The 18,857-nt window shown below is 31.1% G+C and overlaps 4 protein-coding genes across 4 annotated transcripts; 3 read left to right on the top strand and 1 right to left on the bottom strand.

Moving 5' to 3' along the window:
* The first annotated feature begins 539 nt into the window (after positions 1-539).
* Positions 540-4,276, top strand: LOC129876367 (protein MODIFIER OF SNC1 11). The gene is made up of 6 exons (XM_055951781.1): positions 540-979; positions 1,618-1,698; positions 1,920-2,048; positions 2,201-2,261; positions 2,954-3,014; positions 3,128-4,276. Exons 1-5 carry the CDS (start codon positions 696-698, stop codon positions 2,993-2,995), a joined length of 597 nt encoding a protein of 198 aa, XP_055807756.1. The 5' UTR covers positions 540-695; the 3' UTR covers positions 2,996-3,014; positions 3,128-4,276.
* Positions 4,277-5,109: 833 nt separating this feature from the next.
* On the top strand, positions 5,110-6,122 carry LOC129876320 (pathogenesis-related protein PRMS-like). Its single transcript, XM_055951732.1, has one exon. It carries the CDS (start codon positions 5,110-5,112, stop codon positions 5,881-5,883), a length of 774 nt encoding a protein of 257 aa, XP_055807707.1. The 3' UTR covers positions 5,884-6,122.
* A 94-nt stretch (positions 6,123-6,216) lies between these two features.
* Positions 6,217-10,214, bottom strand: LOC129876319 (protein ALUMINUM SENSITIVE 3). Its single transcript, XM_055951731.1, has 3 exons — positions 9,902-10,214; positions 7,412-7,657; positions 6,217-6,662 (listed from the first exon to the last, which is right to left on the bottom strand). The coding sequence occupies exons 1-3, from the start codon at positions 10,133-10,135 to the stop codon at positions 6,348-6,350; spliced, it is 795 nt and encodes a 264-aa protein (XP_055807706.1). The 5' UTR covers positions 10,136-10,214; the 3' UTR covers positions 6,217-6,347.
* A 7,068-nt stretch (positions 10,215-17,282) lies between these two features.
* On the top strand, positions 17,283-18,396 carry LOC129877615 (probable membrane-associated kinase regulator 3). Its single transcript, XM_055953142.1, has one exon. It carries the CDS (start codon positions 17,364-17,366, stop codon positions 18,138-18,140), a length of 777 nt encoding a protein of 258 aa, XP_055809117.1. The 5' UTR covers positions 17,283-17,363; the 3' UTR covers positions 18,141-18,396.
* The last annotated feature ends 461 nt before the right edge of the window (positions 18,397-18,857 follow it).

Genomic DNA, 18,857 nt, shown 5'->3' with positions numbered 1-18,857 from the left:
ACATCTTCGGATTTGACCTTGAAGACAATTACCATTTCTATTTTCAAATATTATTTTCACTTTTAAAAATATAAATTAATACAATTTTTAAATTTCACAATAAAATATAATTAAACATGAAACTTTTTATGAGAATTTTTGATATAGTCACTCAAAAATATCTTAATTATGCTCCATAACTATAGTTTGTTAATTACAGTTCGTAACTATAGTTATAACAACATTTGTATAATTCGCACAACATTTATATATGTTTACATAATTCTCTATAAAATTCGCAGTTTTTGTATAACATTTGTATATTTCGCTATACAATTCGATTTGCGTACAACGTTTGTAACGTATAAATCGCGCGAATTATACAAAACTCAAACTGCAATTATAGCTAGATATTTATTGTGAGCCATAATTAATTCAAACTATAATTATATTAGTTAATTAACTAGTATATATTTGCTTATCCGCGTAATTTTTCCAACTTTTTACCGGGGATAAATCGAAAGAGGAGTTAAAGGGTGTTTTTGGGAATTTTAGGCAAAAAATATCGCCCTCCAAAGTCCGAACCAAACGAGGCATAAGAATCACTACAATCCCCAGAAAGAAAAAAAAGCAGCTGCCGCTACCATTTCGTCGTTTGCAATTCACTGAAGGAATCGCCATTTCCAAAGTTCTCTTTCTCTCTTCGATCCTCAGCTATGGCCGCCACAACGACAGCGCAGCAGAATCCCGGAAACCATATGAAAACCCTAGATGAGCCGTCAGATCCCAAGCCAGTGGCTGAAAGCGTTTCCCCTCCCGATTCCGCACCTGACTCGCCGAAATCACCGCCATCTGATGGTGCCAAAGAGGAAATCAAGGCGGCGGGAGGAGATGACAGCTGTCAGGGTAATGATATTCAGAAGAAGATGAAGCGAGCTGAGCGGTTTGGAATGCCTGTTCAGCTATCCGAAGAAGAGAAGCGAAATTCCCGAGCTGAGAGGTAATATATTTTTGTATCTTTAAATCGTTGCATGCAATTGTGTTTGTGGTTTATTCCATAATTTTGGCTGGTCCTGAGTGCAAATATCAGTACATATAATTTTTGGTGTGAATTCCAGCATTTTCTCATTTTTTTTAAAACATAATTGCTCTTTGCTGGAAACTAGCCTTCTCAATTGTTTTAGATCCGATTATTGTATTTCCTTTGCAGTACCATTAGGTTCAACTGGACATCTTTGAGGATTTGTGGTGGTCATTGGTGGTTATATGCCTTCACGATTTCTGGTTGTTGTGAGGAAAATTGCTGGGCAATTTTTAACTCAATCTTTTCGTATTTTAATACTTAATTGAGAGGATGAGCAGTTAAACAGTTTTTAGAACTTTGTTCTAGGAAGTGAAGATTCTTCACTAATAACAAAGGTTCTGGTATTGGATTACTATTTTCTGAGATTTTAGTATCTATCTGGTTGCACCTGCAATCAAACATGTACTTATATGTGACAAGTGAATGGCAATTCTTAGTTGTCAGGAGAAAAACAAAAAAGTTGATAACATTCATGTGTTTTGCACTTTTTGGTTTAATTTCTGTGTCTTATGGAGCACTGTGATTCTACCCTTTTTTTGAATTGTGTTTCACAGGTTTGGCACTGGGTCCCCAGTTCAAGGGTCAGATGCTTTAAAGAAATCTGAGGAGCATAAGAGGCAGGCTAGGGCAGAGAGGTTTCTATTTTTTCCTGTTTTCTTCATCTGAGATGTATTAGTTAAATTGGTTATGAGTTCTTCTTGAGCCAAGGGTCTTTCAAAGATAGCCTCTCTACCTCCTCGAGGTAGGGTTAAGGTTTGCATACACTCTACCCGCCACAGACCTCGCTTATAGGACTACGTTGGGTTTGTTGTTGTTTGGTTATGAGTTCTTCATAGATTTTTTCGTTCTTTCTCAGGTTTGGGATTGTGAAATCCGACACAACTGATGAGGAGGCTAAGAAGAAGAAGGCTAGGTTGACAAGGTTTGCGCCACCAGGGAAGACTGATCCAGTGGAGGAAGATAAAAGGAAAGCTAGGGCTCTCAGGTTGTAAAAAGTTAAAATTGTTCATTTTCTCTTATTACACCTTGGAATCTGCACAATATTTTCCATCCATATATCAGTAAGAATCTACGGATAAATCCGTCTTTGTCAGATTTATGGCTTAATTCTGATAGTCATGTACTTTCTTTTTATAGGTTTTCACAACCCCAGCCTGGTTCACAGCCACAAGTAAATGGCAAAGGAAATATTGAGCAGGTTTGTTTTTGTATGCATAAGCAGTGCACAGGGTTTGGCCCTAAAGAAAAAAGAGAAGTGACATCATTACACATTTGAATGTTATTTACTTTAATTATTCACTTGGTATTCATGATCTGACAGGCAGATCTTGTGTGACCTCATCATCTAAATGTTTAAGCTATTAAAGAGGGGAAAACTTTTATTTATTTATTTTGGTCTTCAACACCTTGCACGATTGCTTTGGCCTCTTGAGATTGAACGGCCAACCCCATACAATTCTCTCAATCTGTCAATCAGTTCTCATTATTCTGTTGCATATTTCTACGGCTCAAGTAAAAGGATTATATAAGGAAAGAGGTGCACCAATTTACGAAAACACAGTTTGCCCTGTAATGCGATCTTGTAGCCAGGTGGGGGGTCTCAGACAGAAAAGAATAGGAACAGGATTTTTACCTTTCTCCTCTCTCCTCTCTTCTCTCTCTGGTATCGCCACGATTCTCTATATTTTTACTGGCATATAAATTACTGGCATATAAATCTATGATAAGGTCAAATGTCAATTACCTCTAGAAAAGCAATAGGTTCAAAATTAACATTCTAACAAGACAACTTATTTCCAACTAGTATATATCACTTGTAGGAATCTTTCTCTAATTTCTTTTTCTTATGTATAATAGCTTTTTCCTAATCTATGGATACATTTAATTCAGGAATCTGTTGCTGTGGACAAGGCTGGAGGAGAACCTGAATGATCCCTCACTTCGTTAACGAGTAAGACTTGCTCGATTGTATTACTTTACTGTTGTTGGGTTGTGGTTAGGGGCCTTGTTAACTGCAGAATTGGAGTTCCTCATCTTTTAACCACTTTTTTCCAATTCTTGCAGGTTGGTGGTCTTGGATTCTAAAGTTTTTGTCCTTTCTGTAGCTTATATAAATTTTGGCTTTCGAATTACTGCAAAAAAGCTTTTCTAGTCTCCTAAAATAGCATACTATGTCTTTCTGGAGAGCACAAGGATAATTGATAACCACCTCCTTGGCGTCAAACTACCGGAAATGACCCTTAATCAATATTAAAAATGATGAAACTACAACCAAAGTATCCTTCTTGAAGGGTTTGATTTGACGACTTTATCATCAATCACTCAGTTATTAATCTGCTACTAATGTCACGTTTATATTGTAATGCGTTACCCTTTTGACATAGAAAAACATAGATTCCTGTTGCATGTCAAGGATCAACCAGTGATAGATTTTTAGTTTCAACTTATCCAAGTGGTTCAGAGTAGATTAGAGATTGCTTGATGTTAAAACTTAAATGTTCCCCAAGGTTAGCGGCTTTCATTGAACATGCATTATTTGTAGGAGGTCCACTTCTTGGGTATTTGGCTATTTAATTCAACCTTATTGACCCTTCATTACTCTAATAGCTGAAGTGGGAAGTGTAGTACATCTTTTGTTTTCTAGCAGATAAGCATTTATCTTGCACTTAAAGATCCATGATAATTTGTACTTCTCTTTGATGCATCATATGTTTTTGGTTTGGCCATGTTATTTTTAATTTTCTTGTTGGGTTCTCTATAGTTAGAAAGGTAAGACTAGTTATATGTGTTGCAATATATATTTGCTACTAGTGCATTTCATGATCGTGAATCTTGTATGCACACTGCTGGAGTTAAATGATGGTCAGGTCGTCAAATCCACATTCCTTCAAACTGGTCCTTTTTTGGGTTCGCTGTTTTGCTTATGAAAGGTTCAATGGTTCAAGAGCTTTCCAAGTTTTCTTAAAATTTTGATTTGGGTCGTTTCAGATAGATTGACACTAAGGAGGTGTTGTTCAGCTACATAGTATCTCCAGATAAATCTTGTAGGCTGCAGTCGGTGGCCATGTAGAAGTAGGTTTAAAATGTATTATGAAGACATCTAGTTATGTGTTTGTTCTTGTTATTGTTATGGTAATTGTAAACAACAATGTTAATTTAGTTGTGTTTAGTCATTTGAGCTTTTACTAAAATCAACCGTCAATAATTTTATGCATTTCATTGTCATTTTATTTTTCTCTTCTTTTGGATTCAAGTCTATCCAATACATTCTCTAAGTATTTGTGTTGTTTCGACTTAGATGGAGCCAGTTGACAAGTTTTTCGAACTTCTTACTGATGAGTGGTCAGAACTGTGATTTATTGGAACCAAGGATATGGTTTTTCTGAATTTTAGAGTTAATTGTCCAACTACTATTTTGGACAAAATGTAGGATAAAATATTAGTACTAGTTAATTATTGCAAACAAACGAAAATGGACAAGTAAAGAGAATTTTATTTTAGTATAGGGGCAAGTAAAATGAAATGAAAGAGCAATAAGAATTCGTATATTTCCATCCAAAATGGCAAGACTGAAACGGTTGGTCACATTCAAGAATCAAACAGTGCGAATCTTGAGATACATTTTGCACCCAGAGGTGTAACATAGTGGCTAATGAAGCAGGTTGATCATCATAAGTTCTCAAGTTTAAATATCTTTAAATACCAATAAAGACAACACACTAGGTTGTCTATTCTCATCTATTATAGCCTTGGTGTAGCTGATACTTGAGGTGCGTGCAAGCTGGTTTGGGCAGTGCTGTTATAACAAAAAAAATCTCCAAACTAAAAGGTTTGAGGTGAACGTGAATCCAAATTTGTGAATTTAAACATGGCCATACCTTTAGGCTTTATCTCCTCTTTTATCGCTGCTCTGTTCGTATACAACTAACATAAAACTCAAAACTCAAAAATAAAAAGGTGTCAATTAGTTGAACCCAAAATTCCAGGGGCAACCATTTTTTCTATTAATCCATTTACCATATTCTTTTTATGCATTGTCATTATCAATGTCAATGGTAATCCCCAAATCCCAAATCTTATCAGGAGCAATTTTGCTGCTGTTTTCCATTTTTATTTCCTCTACAGAAGCAGCAGCATCCTTTGTCTCCCAATTCGACTGGGTCCAACAAGAATTCCTCAAATCACACAATGATTTGAGATCAAGCGTTGGCGTCCCACATTTACAGTGGGACTCCAGCCTGGCTGCGTTCGCCCAGTCATGGGCGAACGAGCGCAAGCACCAGTGTGATTACAGGCAACATTCCACGAGCCCTTACGGGGAGAACATATTTTGGGAACTCTACAGGCAGAATACAGCCACTAGCATTGTACAGAAATGGTTCGGAGAGAAGCAATTCTTCAACCACGCTACGAATCAATGCAATTGCCAGCCTGAGCGCGCTGGATGTGAATGCGGGCATTACCTCAACGTTATATGGCGTACTACCACTAAAGTTGGATGTAGTGGATTTGTCTATTGCGATGATCAAAAAGGCGCGATTGTTGTATGCTCGTATGATCCTATAGGGAACGTAAAGGGCGTTAACCCTTTAAATCCCGGTAACATTGTGCCTGGTGTTCCACCACCAGGTTTATCTCTGAAACCGGTGAATAATGGTGTCAGAGGTAGAAAACGTAACGTGGCTGTAACGCCTGTGGCGTTACCTGCTAATGTACCTCTCACATCACCAGTTTTACCACCAAAATCGGTGAATGCTGGAAATGTGAGACGTGGTAGAGGAAGAAAACGCAACGTGGGTGTACAATCACCAGCTCGTTGAGACGCCCTTCAAATCTCAACATGGGAGAGGTAGAAGAAACAAGCTTGTTTAAACATATCTGATTTCGCTATTCGAGCATCGTCATGTCCAACAATAGGTGAGATGTGATCTCTAATGTAACATTTTGTGTGATCAGAATATAACGATTGTTCTACTTCTGTACAACTTTTTTTAAAAAAAATCCAGCAAATTGACATTTTTTCTGATTTGAACTCGTCCTAATTTGACATCATTATTAATATATTCTCTCATTAAATCTAGTAGCAAATACGGAGTTGATTTCTCATACGAAAACTCATATAATAGTTATTATATCAGAAAGTTATTTTTTTAAGGCAGTGAAAAATGACATGTCATTGCCACATCATCATTTTGATGAGTGCATACATGTCACATGAAAAAAAATTGTTTTCACTACTAGTAAAACTTGTTCTTCATGAGTGTCAAACTCAAAATCCCCTTCTTCACTCTGAGGAGAAAACTTTGGTTTCTAACTGATAAGCTTTAGTGAAGAATGAGGGCCAGGAGAGGTACGTCGAGAAGATGCTGCTGACAGTGGATGCCCCGATAAGCATGTTCATTACAACAATCTGCAATTGAATCGCCTCGAGAGGAGAAGCTCCTCCCATAATTAGCCCAGTCATTGCACCTGGAAGTGATATAAGTCCAACTGTTTTGGCATTGTCTAACACAGGAGACAGAGCAATAACAAGTGATCTTTTCACTTGTTGTAGTGTTGCTTGCCTAGGAGTTGCCCCTAGAGCCAATGCTGTCTCTACCTACCAAAAACAAACATTCTTCAGTATGCATACACCAAATTTATGAACAACAACTACATGCTCAGTATAGACCAAATTTGCCATTTTCCAAATTGAACCTAATTTTATAGCAATATACTATCGAAATTGAGCAACTTTACTACTCCTTCCGTTCCAGTTTATGTGGCAGCATTTTCTTTTTAACAATTTAAAAAGAATGTCAACTTTCTAAATTTGGAAATAACACAACTTAAACTTTTCATTTTTTGCCCGTAATAGGGTCTTTATATTGACACAGTTGTTTAAAACTATAAGTTTGAAAAGTCTTATAACATGTTTATGAAAACAAGTTACAACTTACAATAAACGTACTTTCTTTCTTAAACTTCGATCTTTTTCAAACTTTGCCACATAAATTGAAACAGAGGGAGCTATGTTTTATACTTTTGGTCCAATACTATACACTGTCATTAGAAAAAAAAAACGTTTATTTTCTCCCTTACCCCCTAATGTAGCTCCAAACTCTTGAGTACAACTTTAAATTGGAAGTTGAGAATAAATTTGGACCTTTTTCCTCGAAAATTTGGATACGTGGAGTCCGCTCATTTTAGAGTACTAGAGCTCCGTTAATGGGAAGGAAAAATACTAGACAATTTGCTAATAACAAGTGTATAAATGGGGCAAAAGTGTTACAAAGTACAAAATAAGCAATTTCAAATAGTATAGAGACCTTGTCACATGCCTACATTAAGATTTAAAACTCGACGTACCAGGGACATTTGTATCTTGATGTCATCACGGAGTTTCTTCATCGTAACACCAGTGACTGTCATTGCATTACCAACCATCATCCCCGCAACGGGGATGATGTAACGAGGGGTGAAAGGGAAAACATTCAAAATAACCAACAAGAACATAGTAACAGAAGTTCCAGCAAGAATCGAAACTCCAGCTATATATTTTCCTCGTGGTACATGTTTTGCACGTTGTCCAGCCGTATAACCAGCAATTGTTACCTGCAAAATCAACAAATAAATTATCTAAGTTTATGTCATAATTAACACTCAAAATTATTAGTAATGAGACAACAATTTGGTTAAAAATACAAAGGAATTGGTTTGAATTTACCTAGACGATTAGAGGTTCAGTAACCAATCCAACTTGTTTGTGTTTTGAACGAGTTAAGTTATGATCCGATTATTGATTTTGATTTAACAGGTTGGACCCAAAGTAACATATAAAAAAATACTATATTAATCTTCAATTTTTTTAAAAAAGGATATTATGATGTCATTACGAAAAAGGAGGTTATCAAATTTTTTCCTACTATGTGTAAGTGGAGTAGTAAATATAATAAAGTCGACATCAGTATCAACCAGTGGAAGGAGAATATTATTTTACTTTTGGGGGGAATCTACAATCAATTTGTTGATGATAGCATAAAATAAAATAATATAGGAGTGCAAATACAGATATAATAATAAGAAGAAGAATAACAACTTGTCTTTATTGACTTTCTTTTTTAAATCTCTTATTGTTCAATATTTATATTAAAATTTAATTAATTTAAACTTATATATTACAAAGCTCATTTATAGAAGCAGCATTTTCAATATTACCTTTTTTATAATTAAAATTCGAATTAAAATTATAATTAAAAGTAAAAAAAAATCTCAGCTATTCCATAAAAAAATCTTTATTAGATGAACTTGTCGAATTATTCTTTGCTGAAAGTCAAAAGAAGCATAAAGTCTTGATGAAATTAAATATTATTTATTTTGTCTTTAGTAAATTATTGACCTGAGGAAGAAGTAAAGGGAGTACGAATATCAAGATTTGATATATGAATGTTTTGTTAGTGTAAAGTAACGTTTCTATTTGTAATATTTCAAATTATTTATCGTGTTTTTTTTTATATATATTTTGAAAAAAATATTTTATTTATTTATTTTTATTTATTGATTATACTATTTTAAAATATTCATCAATATTTGTTCGGTTTATAAAACCAACAAATAATTAATCTTACGTCTATTTTATTTTTACTATTAAATAATTTTCCAATGTTTAGATAATTTATATTTAATAAGGGTAATTTAGTAAAATTATCCCTATTATTTATTATTTTTTAATCTCTGTGTCAAGTTAATAATGGACAATTATTGTTAGACAGATGGATTATATATTAAAGGTAATTTTTAATTAATTTACATTCATTTATGTCTAATTAAGATCAATATAATCTCTCTTTGTTAAATACTTACTTTATTGAGGTATTTATAATCTTCAAGAACAATTACTTTTAAGAATAAAATGGAAAAAAAGTATACATCATTAGTTTTGTCTTGAACTTCTAAAATAATAAATAATTTAATATAATTATTTTTTAAAAAGAAATTACTAGCCATAATTTGAGATAGAAAAAGTACCAATATAATATTTAAAATATTTTTTCTATAGAACTTATAAAGACACAGGACGTGAAATAAATGTACTAATTATATGACTACTATATAATTTCAATTTATTGAATTAGCCTATAAAATTTATTTTCCTTCTATTACGCCTCAAATTTTGTTTGCTCTAGATTCTTAAAAAATATAATTTTCTCGACACAACTTACTTTCACGTCAGATGCAATTTATATGAGGTTTAATTTCACGTCATAGAAATTATAGTTTTTTCGGCCATCTGTATAAATTATTATTTAATAACTTAAACGAATAAAAATATTTAATTCATAAATTTAAATTTTGACTCCACCCATAAACTTATATGAGATTTACTTCAACCTTTTTAAACACTTTCACTTATCATAATTTCGTATTTACAAATTATAGACGGACAGATGCATTCGTAGACCACGACATATCAAATCATCTCAAATAGTTTTCTCTCAAACAAATTTGGAAAACTAAATTACCAGCAAATCCTGTACATATGTAGAAAGATTCTATATTTCTCCATTTGCTTGGGATCTTTTAAAAAAAAAAATGAAAATAGAATAAAATAAAAAAAAGAATTAAACGGTTGATTTCTCATATGATCACTTGATTAAAAAAAGAAATTAGCTTTTTTCTTTTTATTTCTCTCTATAAACTTTCATTATTTTGAATTTTTGCTGACTTGAAAGATACTTATTGTAACTTAAAGTTAGAGTATTGTTTTAGAAAGTCATTTATTTTTAATAATTCTTTTTAAAATAATAACTATTAACTGAATGACTATACGAGAGATACGAAGAGGAGAATTAAACATACCATGAATAGATACGCAAGAATGATCCAAGCAGCATTCTTCTGACTGAAAATGAATTGAAGAACAAAACCAATAATGGATAGTTGAATAAATGCTCTAAAAACAGAATAAATCATTTCTCCTTCAAGTCCCAATTTCTGTACATATGATAATCCAACTGCCATAAACACAACAGCAAGTGCAGCAAAAGGCTTAATCATCCCTTTCAAGAAATCCCTTAACCAATCCCACTCCATAATTCTCTTCTTAATTATTTTTCAAAAGTTCAAGAAGAGAAAATGATATATTTTTCTAAATGTGAAAACAAGAGAATTGATCAAATGCAATAGATGCAAGACTATTTATGGGTGGAAGTAACTAGAAGAATTTTATCCTTTTTTGTACAACCCCCCTCCCTCCCACCTCCAAAAAAAATATAATTAAGAAAACAGCATTTCTGGTCCTTCAATTATGGTCAATTTAATTTATGGACCTTGTGATATCTAACTAAAAATATTTAATCTTTAATTATATGAAATGTGTACTTTCGATCGTTTTGCTAAGTTATTGAATATTCACAAATTACAAATATATTATGTTAAATTTATAATATTAACTATACATTTCAAGATACTATATTACTAAAAAGTAGTTCAAACACAATCTATTTCTATGCAAGAATATAGCGATCGAATAACTATGACTCAGCTGCTTCACGTATTATACTCTATTGCTCGAAGGGGGCATGCTGCAAGAGCATAGGTGAGTGATAAGCTTAGGAGGCATGCCCTGCGGACAATAGTTATACGTTTGCCAACAGTCAAGATTGAAAAATTGTACAGATTCAATTCGACGATTCATGTCTTCATTGATAACTAATCACCTTTGTATAGAAGCATGCTAACAAAAAAAAAAGGTCAAATAGATAAAAAATACTCCACCCGTCTATCTTTACTTGTCCACTATTAACTTTGCACAGTTTTTAAGAAACTATAAATAGAATAGTAATTTAATTATATCATCCTTTGAATATAATAAATATAATGTCCTAAAAAATATAATATAGAAATGACTACAAATTAATAATTAGAGTAAATTAAGAACTAACTATAAATTATCTCTTAATTTTATAAATTAAATAAATATTATTAGATATCTATTTTTAATATAATAAATAAATAAAGATGGACGAAGAGAGTATATTTCTTAATTAATTAAAAATTAAACTAAAGGATGAATATCAACATTAATCAATAAAGAAGGGACGAAAAGTGCTATTATCACTTATCAGAATTTAAGGATGATACAGAAAAGACCTTCCCTAGATAGACTTGTACCCGAAAGCATAGGAAAAACGTACGTACAACCACATACGAAATGGGCCCCACTACTGTGTGTTGGATTTTACTTGTTTTGTGGGGCCCTCAGATTTTTATGATTTTATAAATGACGTGACTATTTTGAACGATTCTTTTATATGGACAAAATATTCGATATTTGTATTAAAATTTTAATTAATTCATATTTGTGCTACATAAAACTTATTCAAAGAAAGGTTTCTTCATTAAATTTCATTTAAAATTGAGGTCTTTAATTAAAAAAATAATCTTAATTACTGCATCACGTTATTTAATGATTGTAGTGGTGTAATGCTACATCCACCTTTGTCACATCTACCTTTTGTTTCTAACTTTAATGAAGTTAAGGTGTAACCGTGGAAGGTTTAACTGTGGAAATAAAGGAAATCATTTATTTTTTTATAAATAAAAGAGAAAAAGGAGAATGGATAAGAAGCGACAAGTGTTGAAAAAATAGTTTTTTTGGTGTTTGGCAAATGAATTGAGGGAAAGACAACAGATTCAAGTACTATTGCATTAAGAGGATTAAAGGATTGTGTTTAAGCTTCCATATATTAGATTTATAATTTAATAATAGTTAAATTAAAATAATATATTTTTAATGAAAAGTCGTGAAATTCTGTCACACTATATATACTCTATTTTGTGAAGGAAATATGATAGCAATGAAAAATAAATCTAAATGAAGAAAAGTGGTTAGACAAATGAACATGAGTTAGCAAAATAACATAAAACAATAATAACCATCATCATTGTAATTATAAAAGGATAAACTTATTGGTTCTCAATAATATTCATTCAATAATAATCATATTCATTGTGACTGCTAATCTAAATATTAAATAGAAAACATTCCACAAGTAAAGCTTAATATACGACATCGAGTGGTCTCAATCATTGTTAATTATTGTAAGTCGTAAATTTTAAGGAGCAAATTATAAGGTGATTTGAGATTATTAATTGTGATGATATACTTTAAAAGTTTAATAATCGAAATCGAAAATTCAAAATAACCAAATCAATTAATTCAAAATTAATTTTTTAAAATATTTAATCCAAATCGAAAATTTTATATTCAATTTGAATGGCCTAAACACCCACACCATCTACTTTAATTACACACACGTTATGTTACGCTTTTACTATTAATCTATTGCTATATATTTGAGGATACTATACTATATAACCAAAAACACATATTTTAATTAATTAAAAAATTAAATATGTTAGAATCATAGGAGTAAAGTCAGCATTAATCAATATAGGAAGGACGAAAGGTGCTATTATCAGATTTAAATGATACAGAAAAGACCTTCCCTAGAAAGCATCAGAGGACGTACGTACGACCACATACGAAATGGGCCCCGCTAATTGTGGGCTAGATCTTTGTGGTATTGTGGGTCCCACAGATTGCTGATAACGTGGCTAACACTCACTACTGTCTATTTATCTGCATTTATATTTGAGCACGACTAATTCGGACTCGCACAGTATAGGCCTTTTTTTGAGAAAATACTTCTTATAACTAAATCCAAGACATCTGATTAATAGAAGAATAACCTTATTCAGTGTACCACATTTTTGATAGTCCTTCTCTCCTTGTTTTATTTTACCGAAAGCTAAATTATATGAATTGTGATTAAAATTTTAAAAATAATTTTTAAAAAGGGTATATCTTAAGAAAAAATTCAGATAACGCCTCGTCTACCTTTTTGTTTCTATTTTTAAAAGTTAGGTGTAGGTTTAATTGGGTAAATAAAGATAAGAAACAGAAAAAGCTAGGAGTGTGTAAAAATTGAATTGATCAATAAATTGAATCGAAAAAAATATTATTGGGTTATTGTTATTGAATTAGTGGGTTAATACATTCTTAATGGTTTTATAAAAAAAAATTATTGAATTATCGATTTTAGTATTGAGTTATTAGGTAAGCAGATAACCCATTAAGACAGTAGTATTGTACTACTTTACTCTTCATAAATATTAGTAATAAAGACTAAAGCGATAATAATATGCTACAATCTTCACAGTACTTCTACTTCACACCCGCTTTAATTTTTACACAAAACCTAAAGATTAAAGTAAGAACTAAGATTGTTCAAGATTATTTTGTTTGATTGCTTGGTTTTAGTTTTGATTTTACTTTATAATTGTAGCGTTTTTCAAATTTGTAAATGTATGTAATTTGATTAACATGCATCAGAAATTCTATATTATGTTTTGGTTGTAACACGTAATTGTAGCCTTCGTACTACATATGCTCTTATTGATACAATTTCTCATTATCTTTTTTGTTTCAATATATCAAAGCATTTACAGGCTTATCGGAAAATATTAGAGAAGTGTGAAGTCATCTATTTATTTTATGAGCATTTTTTTATTGGGTAAACCGAAAATCGAACCGTTAACGATCAAAAACCGATAAATCGAAAATCGATAAAAAAATATCGAAAACCGATAAATCAAACCGAACCAACCAACGCACACTCCTAGAAAAAGGAAAAATAATAATAATTAATAAAGCTAAAAAAAGGGATTGGATTAAAAAAGTGATTTGTATAGAAAAAAAAGTTTTTTTTTTACCCAATGGAATGAGGGGAGACGATAGCTTGTAAAGTCAATAGTAATTTAGATTGATAAATAAAGAATAAAAATATGGATAGATAACTTGTTCTAATTAAATCTGGACTAGTTGGGTGAATGATGTCATCTAAATTAATTAATCATTCAAAACTTTATGTCAACTTGATGATCTATATTATTAGTCTATAAATAAATCTAACGTTATTATTTATAGAAAAAAAATTTTAAAAAAGAAAAGACAAACAACTTCAAGTGTAGGATACAATTTCAGTTTTGATGTACCCTAACTAAATTACATATAGCAACTCAATATTTGTCAATATAATAATTTCTTTTTTTTAAAAAAAATTCTGCCTGATGTCTACCGTCCGTAGAACGCTCTGATTAAATTCGGATCACATACTATAATACCCTTTTAAAAATAGCACTCCTAAAAAGATTTCGTCATACACAAAGTACAATTCCGAAATCTTTGATTAAATAATTTCTGATTACTTATGAGAAAATATAATTTATTTGGAGTATGACTACGTAGGATATTAAGGTAATTAAAATACAAAGTCTCAGCAGAATCACATGGGATCCCACGTTCTCATAGTAACACGTCTGAGCTGCTTTTTTTTGTTTTTTAAATTCATATTCTATATTTATATTGATATGATTTGCTATCATACAAATACGTGTATATATATAGAGAGAGATACATAATTTACTATCATACAAATATATATGATTTATTTTAGATTAAAAAGTTGAAATTATTCTAATCCACAAGACTTAAAATTTATAATATTAATAATATTTATAGATATTTATTTTATACTTAATGAGATAATTTACTATCATATATATATATATATATATAAATTTAAAATTGTTACTTGACATTGTTTAAAAAATAATTTTATAAATAAATATTGTATTCATGTAAAGCACATAATTTTTGTGCCACTAATTATATAAAATAGAAATAAAATTTGTATACAGATTCATAGGAAATGTGATTGAGATAAGTTGAGGCTGAATAAAACCTGTCTAAGTTATGATAAATCCCACTAACTTTTGATAAATGGTGCTACTACTACTTGATAAGCATTTTTACAGAACAGAAGGATTTATTATTCGATGAGATATTATTATTATTATTTTATATAAAGAAAGAATCTTCCTTTTTTGCATAGGATCTTGTTTTGTCCTTTGTTTTTTACAACGTCACCAGATTAAATTTTAAATTATTATCAAACTCAATCTTTTTTTTTTTGGCTTACTAACCCTTAGATAAAGTAGAGTAAATTAGGGGTGGGAGTTGGGGGTGTCGTAAAAATAAGTCAATGATGAAAAATAAAAGTATTGATTAAAAAATAGTGAAGAAATCAAATAATAATAATAATAATAATAAGATCAATAGTAATTTAATTTATAAAAAAAACTTAACTATTAGGTCTCACTTTCATCAACCTATATAATTTATTTGGATTCATTCTTTTATTATTATTATTATTATTATTATTATTATTATTATTATTATTATTATTATTATTATTCCCTTAAGATTAATTAGATTCATTCTTAAGTTTATAAAATGTTAAGTCAATTAATTAATAGTGAGGTACTAATCCTAAAAACATATACAAACAAAATGCACTCGTGTGACTGTCAATTTTTTTTTAAAAAATCGAACCCAAGTTGATGACATTGTAATAGTGCATTAAACAGAAATAGAGTAAATAATAATAATTATAATAATCCACCTGGGAATTCAGTGAAAACATCTATGATAAACCTTTTAACCAAAAATCAAAACATTGAAAACCATAAAAGATTGTGGTGGTGATTGGTGAGTGATAAACTAGTCATTCATCCTTAATTAGAATCTTGAATTTAAGTTCAGAGAATAAAATAGCCTTTGATAGATAATACTTTATTTTTCAAAAAGAGATTTTTCAATGCAAATTTCAATTAATCGGACCCATATGAATATATATCTAATACAAAAAAAAAAATTAAAATTAAAAAGCACTTGCGCTCTAACACAAGGAAATAGAAAGGACCTTCCCTAGATATATATAAACTATTCTCCTAAAACAAAAGCAGTTAACAACCTCATTAACGCATTGTACATTAAATCCTTTTATATAATTATTTTTGGGGGAAAATATATTTTAACTTTGCGATTTAAAGTTGATATACTTTAATAAAAAAGTGTATATATATATCCGTGCCATCTAACAAATGATGCATATTTACCCTTTAGTAAGCAAACTGAATTTTAAAAAAATAATCCTAAAACTGATTTTTTTTAATTCCAAAAATAACACGAAACTTTAAAAAATTACCTCACACTTTTTTTACCCCTCGAAACCCAACCTAGACCCTAACCCAGCTTACAAAAAAGGAAAAAAATAAGGAAAAATTATCAAATTACACACCTTATATTTTTATATTTTCAATTATTCCCTACCATTTGTAAAAATTTCAAAAATCCCTCTTCTGATACATAGGAATGATGCTGATACATGCGATTTGATACATAAGTCCTTTTACTGATACATCGCTAGTTGATACAAACCAAACACAAAATGTATCAGTAAAAGATAAGTTTTACTGCTATTTTTGTTATGTTCATGATATATTAGGTGTTATAAGCTGATTCATAAGTTTTATTGATATTACAATGTTTGATTTATATCAACTAACGATGTATCATGAAAATGACTTATGTATCAAATCGCGATGTATCAGCATCATTCGCATGTATCAAAAATCTGGAAAAAAGAGAGAATTCGGGTAATTACCAAAAAAATCGGGATAAATTATAATTGAACTTTTTCATTATGGGATTTAAGTAAAATACCCAAAAAATAATGTAAAAGCTTGAGAGAGATATTAAAGTGTGATGGGCTGAAGCTAAATGGACTTGACATATCTCACAATAAGCCCAAATTTACTTCAAACCTCTTAAGACTCAACGAACAAGCTTTCGACTTAAATCGATAGGATTTAAGTGGACTAAATTAGTATTAGGAGTGTCAATGTAGCCGATGAAATTATAATTTGCTCAATCAACATAGACTTCAGGGGATGGCACTGAGCATTTAGACCATTTTGGGACACGACTTAAGTTTATCCATCTAAAAGTTTGAGCTAGTTTGGAGTGTAAGAAAATATTATAAAATGTTTAAGAGTATCTGTCACATATATCAAGGGAAGCTGAGCTTCATCAAAATCTTGCACTCAAATTCAGGCTAAGAAGTTGGTAGATTTCAATGTTAAGTGGTTGATTTGGTTCCATTAATCATAAGCTTTAGCTTTCTATAACTATTATTGTCAATTAATTCCTATCTTGTTTTCCTATCCTTTATCTTTTTGTTTATTTGTTGTTTCTTGTTCGTTTGTTTTCCGCGTAACCGGTATATATCTATTGGGGTGAATATATAATTCTCTCTTGACACCATCTAAACTACAAAGCTCCTTTACCTTTAATTCACCAAGCTCAACTCCCCCCATAAGAATCTTCAAAAAAATACACATTTTTTCCTAGTAAATGGCCATAAATCCTCTTCCATCATCAATGGAACACTCAAATGATGAAGAATACATAGACATTGAAGTGAACTCTTGCTCTTACTTTTCATCATGTCCTAATTCTTCTTCCCCTCAAAACAGAGAATTTGAGTTCCAAATGGCCTCAATTACCAATTATAACAAAGAATCCACAACTTCCCCTGCTGATGAACTCTTTTACAGAGGAAGACTCCTTCCTCTTCACCAAAAAATCCTTCAAACAGAGCTCTTTGAAGATTTAGAAGATAGTTTTTGTATAAATTTCTTGATCACCCCAATTGGTTCACCATCACAAACTTGCAATGTGAGTTTTGAACTTAATCCAAATGATCATAAAATAAGTCCTAAGAAATTGTGGACTAAGTTCATTAAACATTCTTTAATCAACCAAAAGTTCAAATCTTCAAGGGAATTTCTCAAGTCTTTGTTTAGCAAATCTTATGGTAACTGTTGTTCTAGTAAGGACATGAAAGTTTCCAAGAAAAAAACCCCATTGAAAAATACTACTAGAAATAACATTGAATTAAGTTTGTCTTCAATCAAGTGGCAGCCAAAATCAAGAAATGGAAGTTCAAGGTCTTTCTCTTCAACTAATTCTTCCTCAACTGGTGATTCTTTCTCATCATCTAATTGGTCTTTCAACTCCAATAATGAGTTTAATTTCCTCAAGAGAAGCAGTTCAGATATTGAAGGTTCAATTGAGGCTGCTGTTGCTCATTGTAAAAAATCCCAAGAACTACACTGGTTGAGGAAATGAGTTGTTATCTCCGTAATTCTTGTCTCATGAACTAACTTTTGGGTTCGAGGAAGAGTGAAAGTCCATTTCTTGTTCTTTTTCTAACTAGAACTGAACCTTCGCTAGTTTAGTAAAAGCACCTGGCTTTATCTTACACCTATCATTCCTTATTATTGTATTTTTCAATGTTGGACTCCCGTGTTATGTTATTCACAGTACTCTTGGACGTGGGGGAGAGTGTTAACTCCCCTATTTGTACAAAGAAAGAACGTTTATATATCTCCTTACATGGTATAGGTCAATTCTCACCTTGAGCTTTTTCTATCTATTAAAAATCGATAAGTCCTTGCTTTTGAATTCAAAATGAATTATTTAGAATTTGAATTTTTATTCCGTAATTGAATTTGCATATGTCTAGAAAAAAGAATAATAACTTTTGAGGTTGAGTAATGTCCAAGCTCCCAATTGAAAGAACGCAAAGGTATAAGATTAGCAAGCAAATGCTTGTGCTGTTCGGAGCATGATAAATAAAGTATTGATCGCCTCTTCATCAAGAGCTGGAGTGTGTAGATGGGCTTTGAATAAGAGTTGGGTGATTTTTTTCCAATAATGCCAACGATGGATGATATTATGGATTAATTGCCTGTCGGGAGCGTGTTACTTTTTCTTTTCTAAGAAAGAGATCATAATGATTGATGGCTCTTTCAATCCGGCAAAATGGAATTGGCATCCCACCCT

This window comes from Solanum dulcamara, chromosome 12 (assembly GCF_947179165.1).
Source record: "Solanum dulcamara chromosome 12, daSolDulc1.2, whole genome shotgun sequence".
NCBI classification, from domain to species: domain Eukaryota; kingdom Viridiplantae; phylum Streptophyta; class Magnoliopsida; order Solanales; family Solanaceae; genus Solanum; species Solanum dulcamara.
The sequence above is the reverse complement of the archived record's forward strand: the minus strand, read 5'-3'. Positions and strand labels throughout refer to the sequence as shown.

Coding starts and splice junctions, on each gene's coding strand:
- LOC129876367 (XM_055951781.1), top strand. CDS start 696: ATGGCCGCCACAACGACAGCGCAGCAGAATCCCGGAAACCATATGAAA. Junction 1,699..1,919: donor AGGCAGGCTAGGGCAGAGAG/GTTTCTATTTTT, acceptor GTTCTTTCTCAG/GTTTGGGATTGTGAAATCCG. Junction 2,049..2,200: donor AGGAAAGCTAGGGCTCTCAG/GTTGTAAAAAGT, acceptor TTCTTTTTATAG/GTTTTCACAACCCCAGCCTG.
- LOC129876320 (XM_055951732.1), top strand. CDS start 5,110: ATGTCAATGGTAATCCCCAAATCCCAAATCTTATCAGGAGCAATTTTG.
- LOC129876319 (XM_055951731.1), bottom strand. CDS start 10,135: ATGGAGTGGGATTGGTTAAGGGATTTCTTGAAAGGGATGATTAAGCCT. Junction 7,658..9,901: donor TTCTTGCGTATCTATTCATG/GTATGTTTAATT, acceptor TTGATTTTGCAG/GTAACAATTGCTGGTTATAC. Junction 6,663..7,411: donor TCAAGATACAAATGTCCCTG/GTACGTCGAGTT, acceptor TGTTTTTGGTAG/GTAGAGACAGCATTGGCTCT.
- LOC129877615 (XM_055953142.1), top strand. CDS start 17,364: ATGGCCATAAATCCTCTTCCATCATCAATGGAACACTCAAATGATGAA.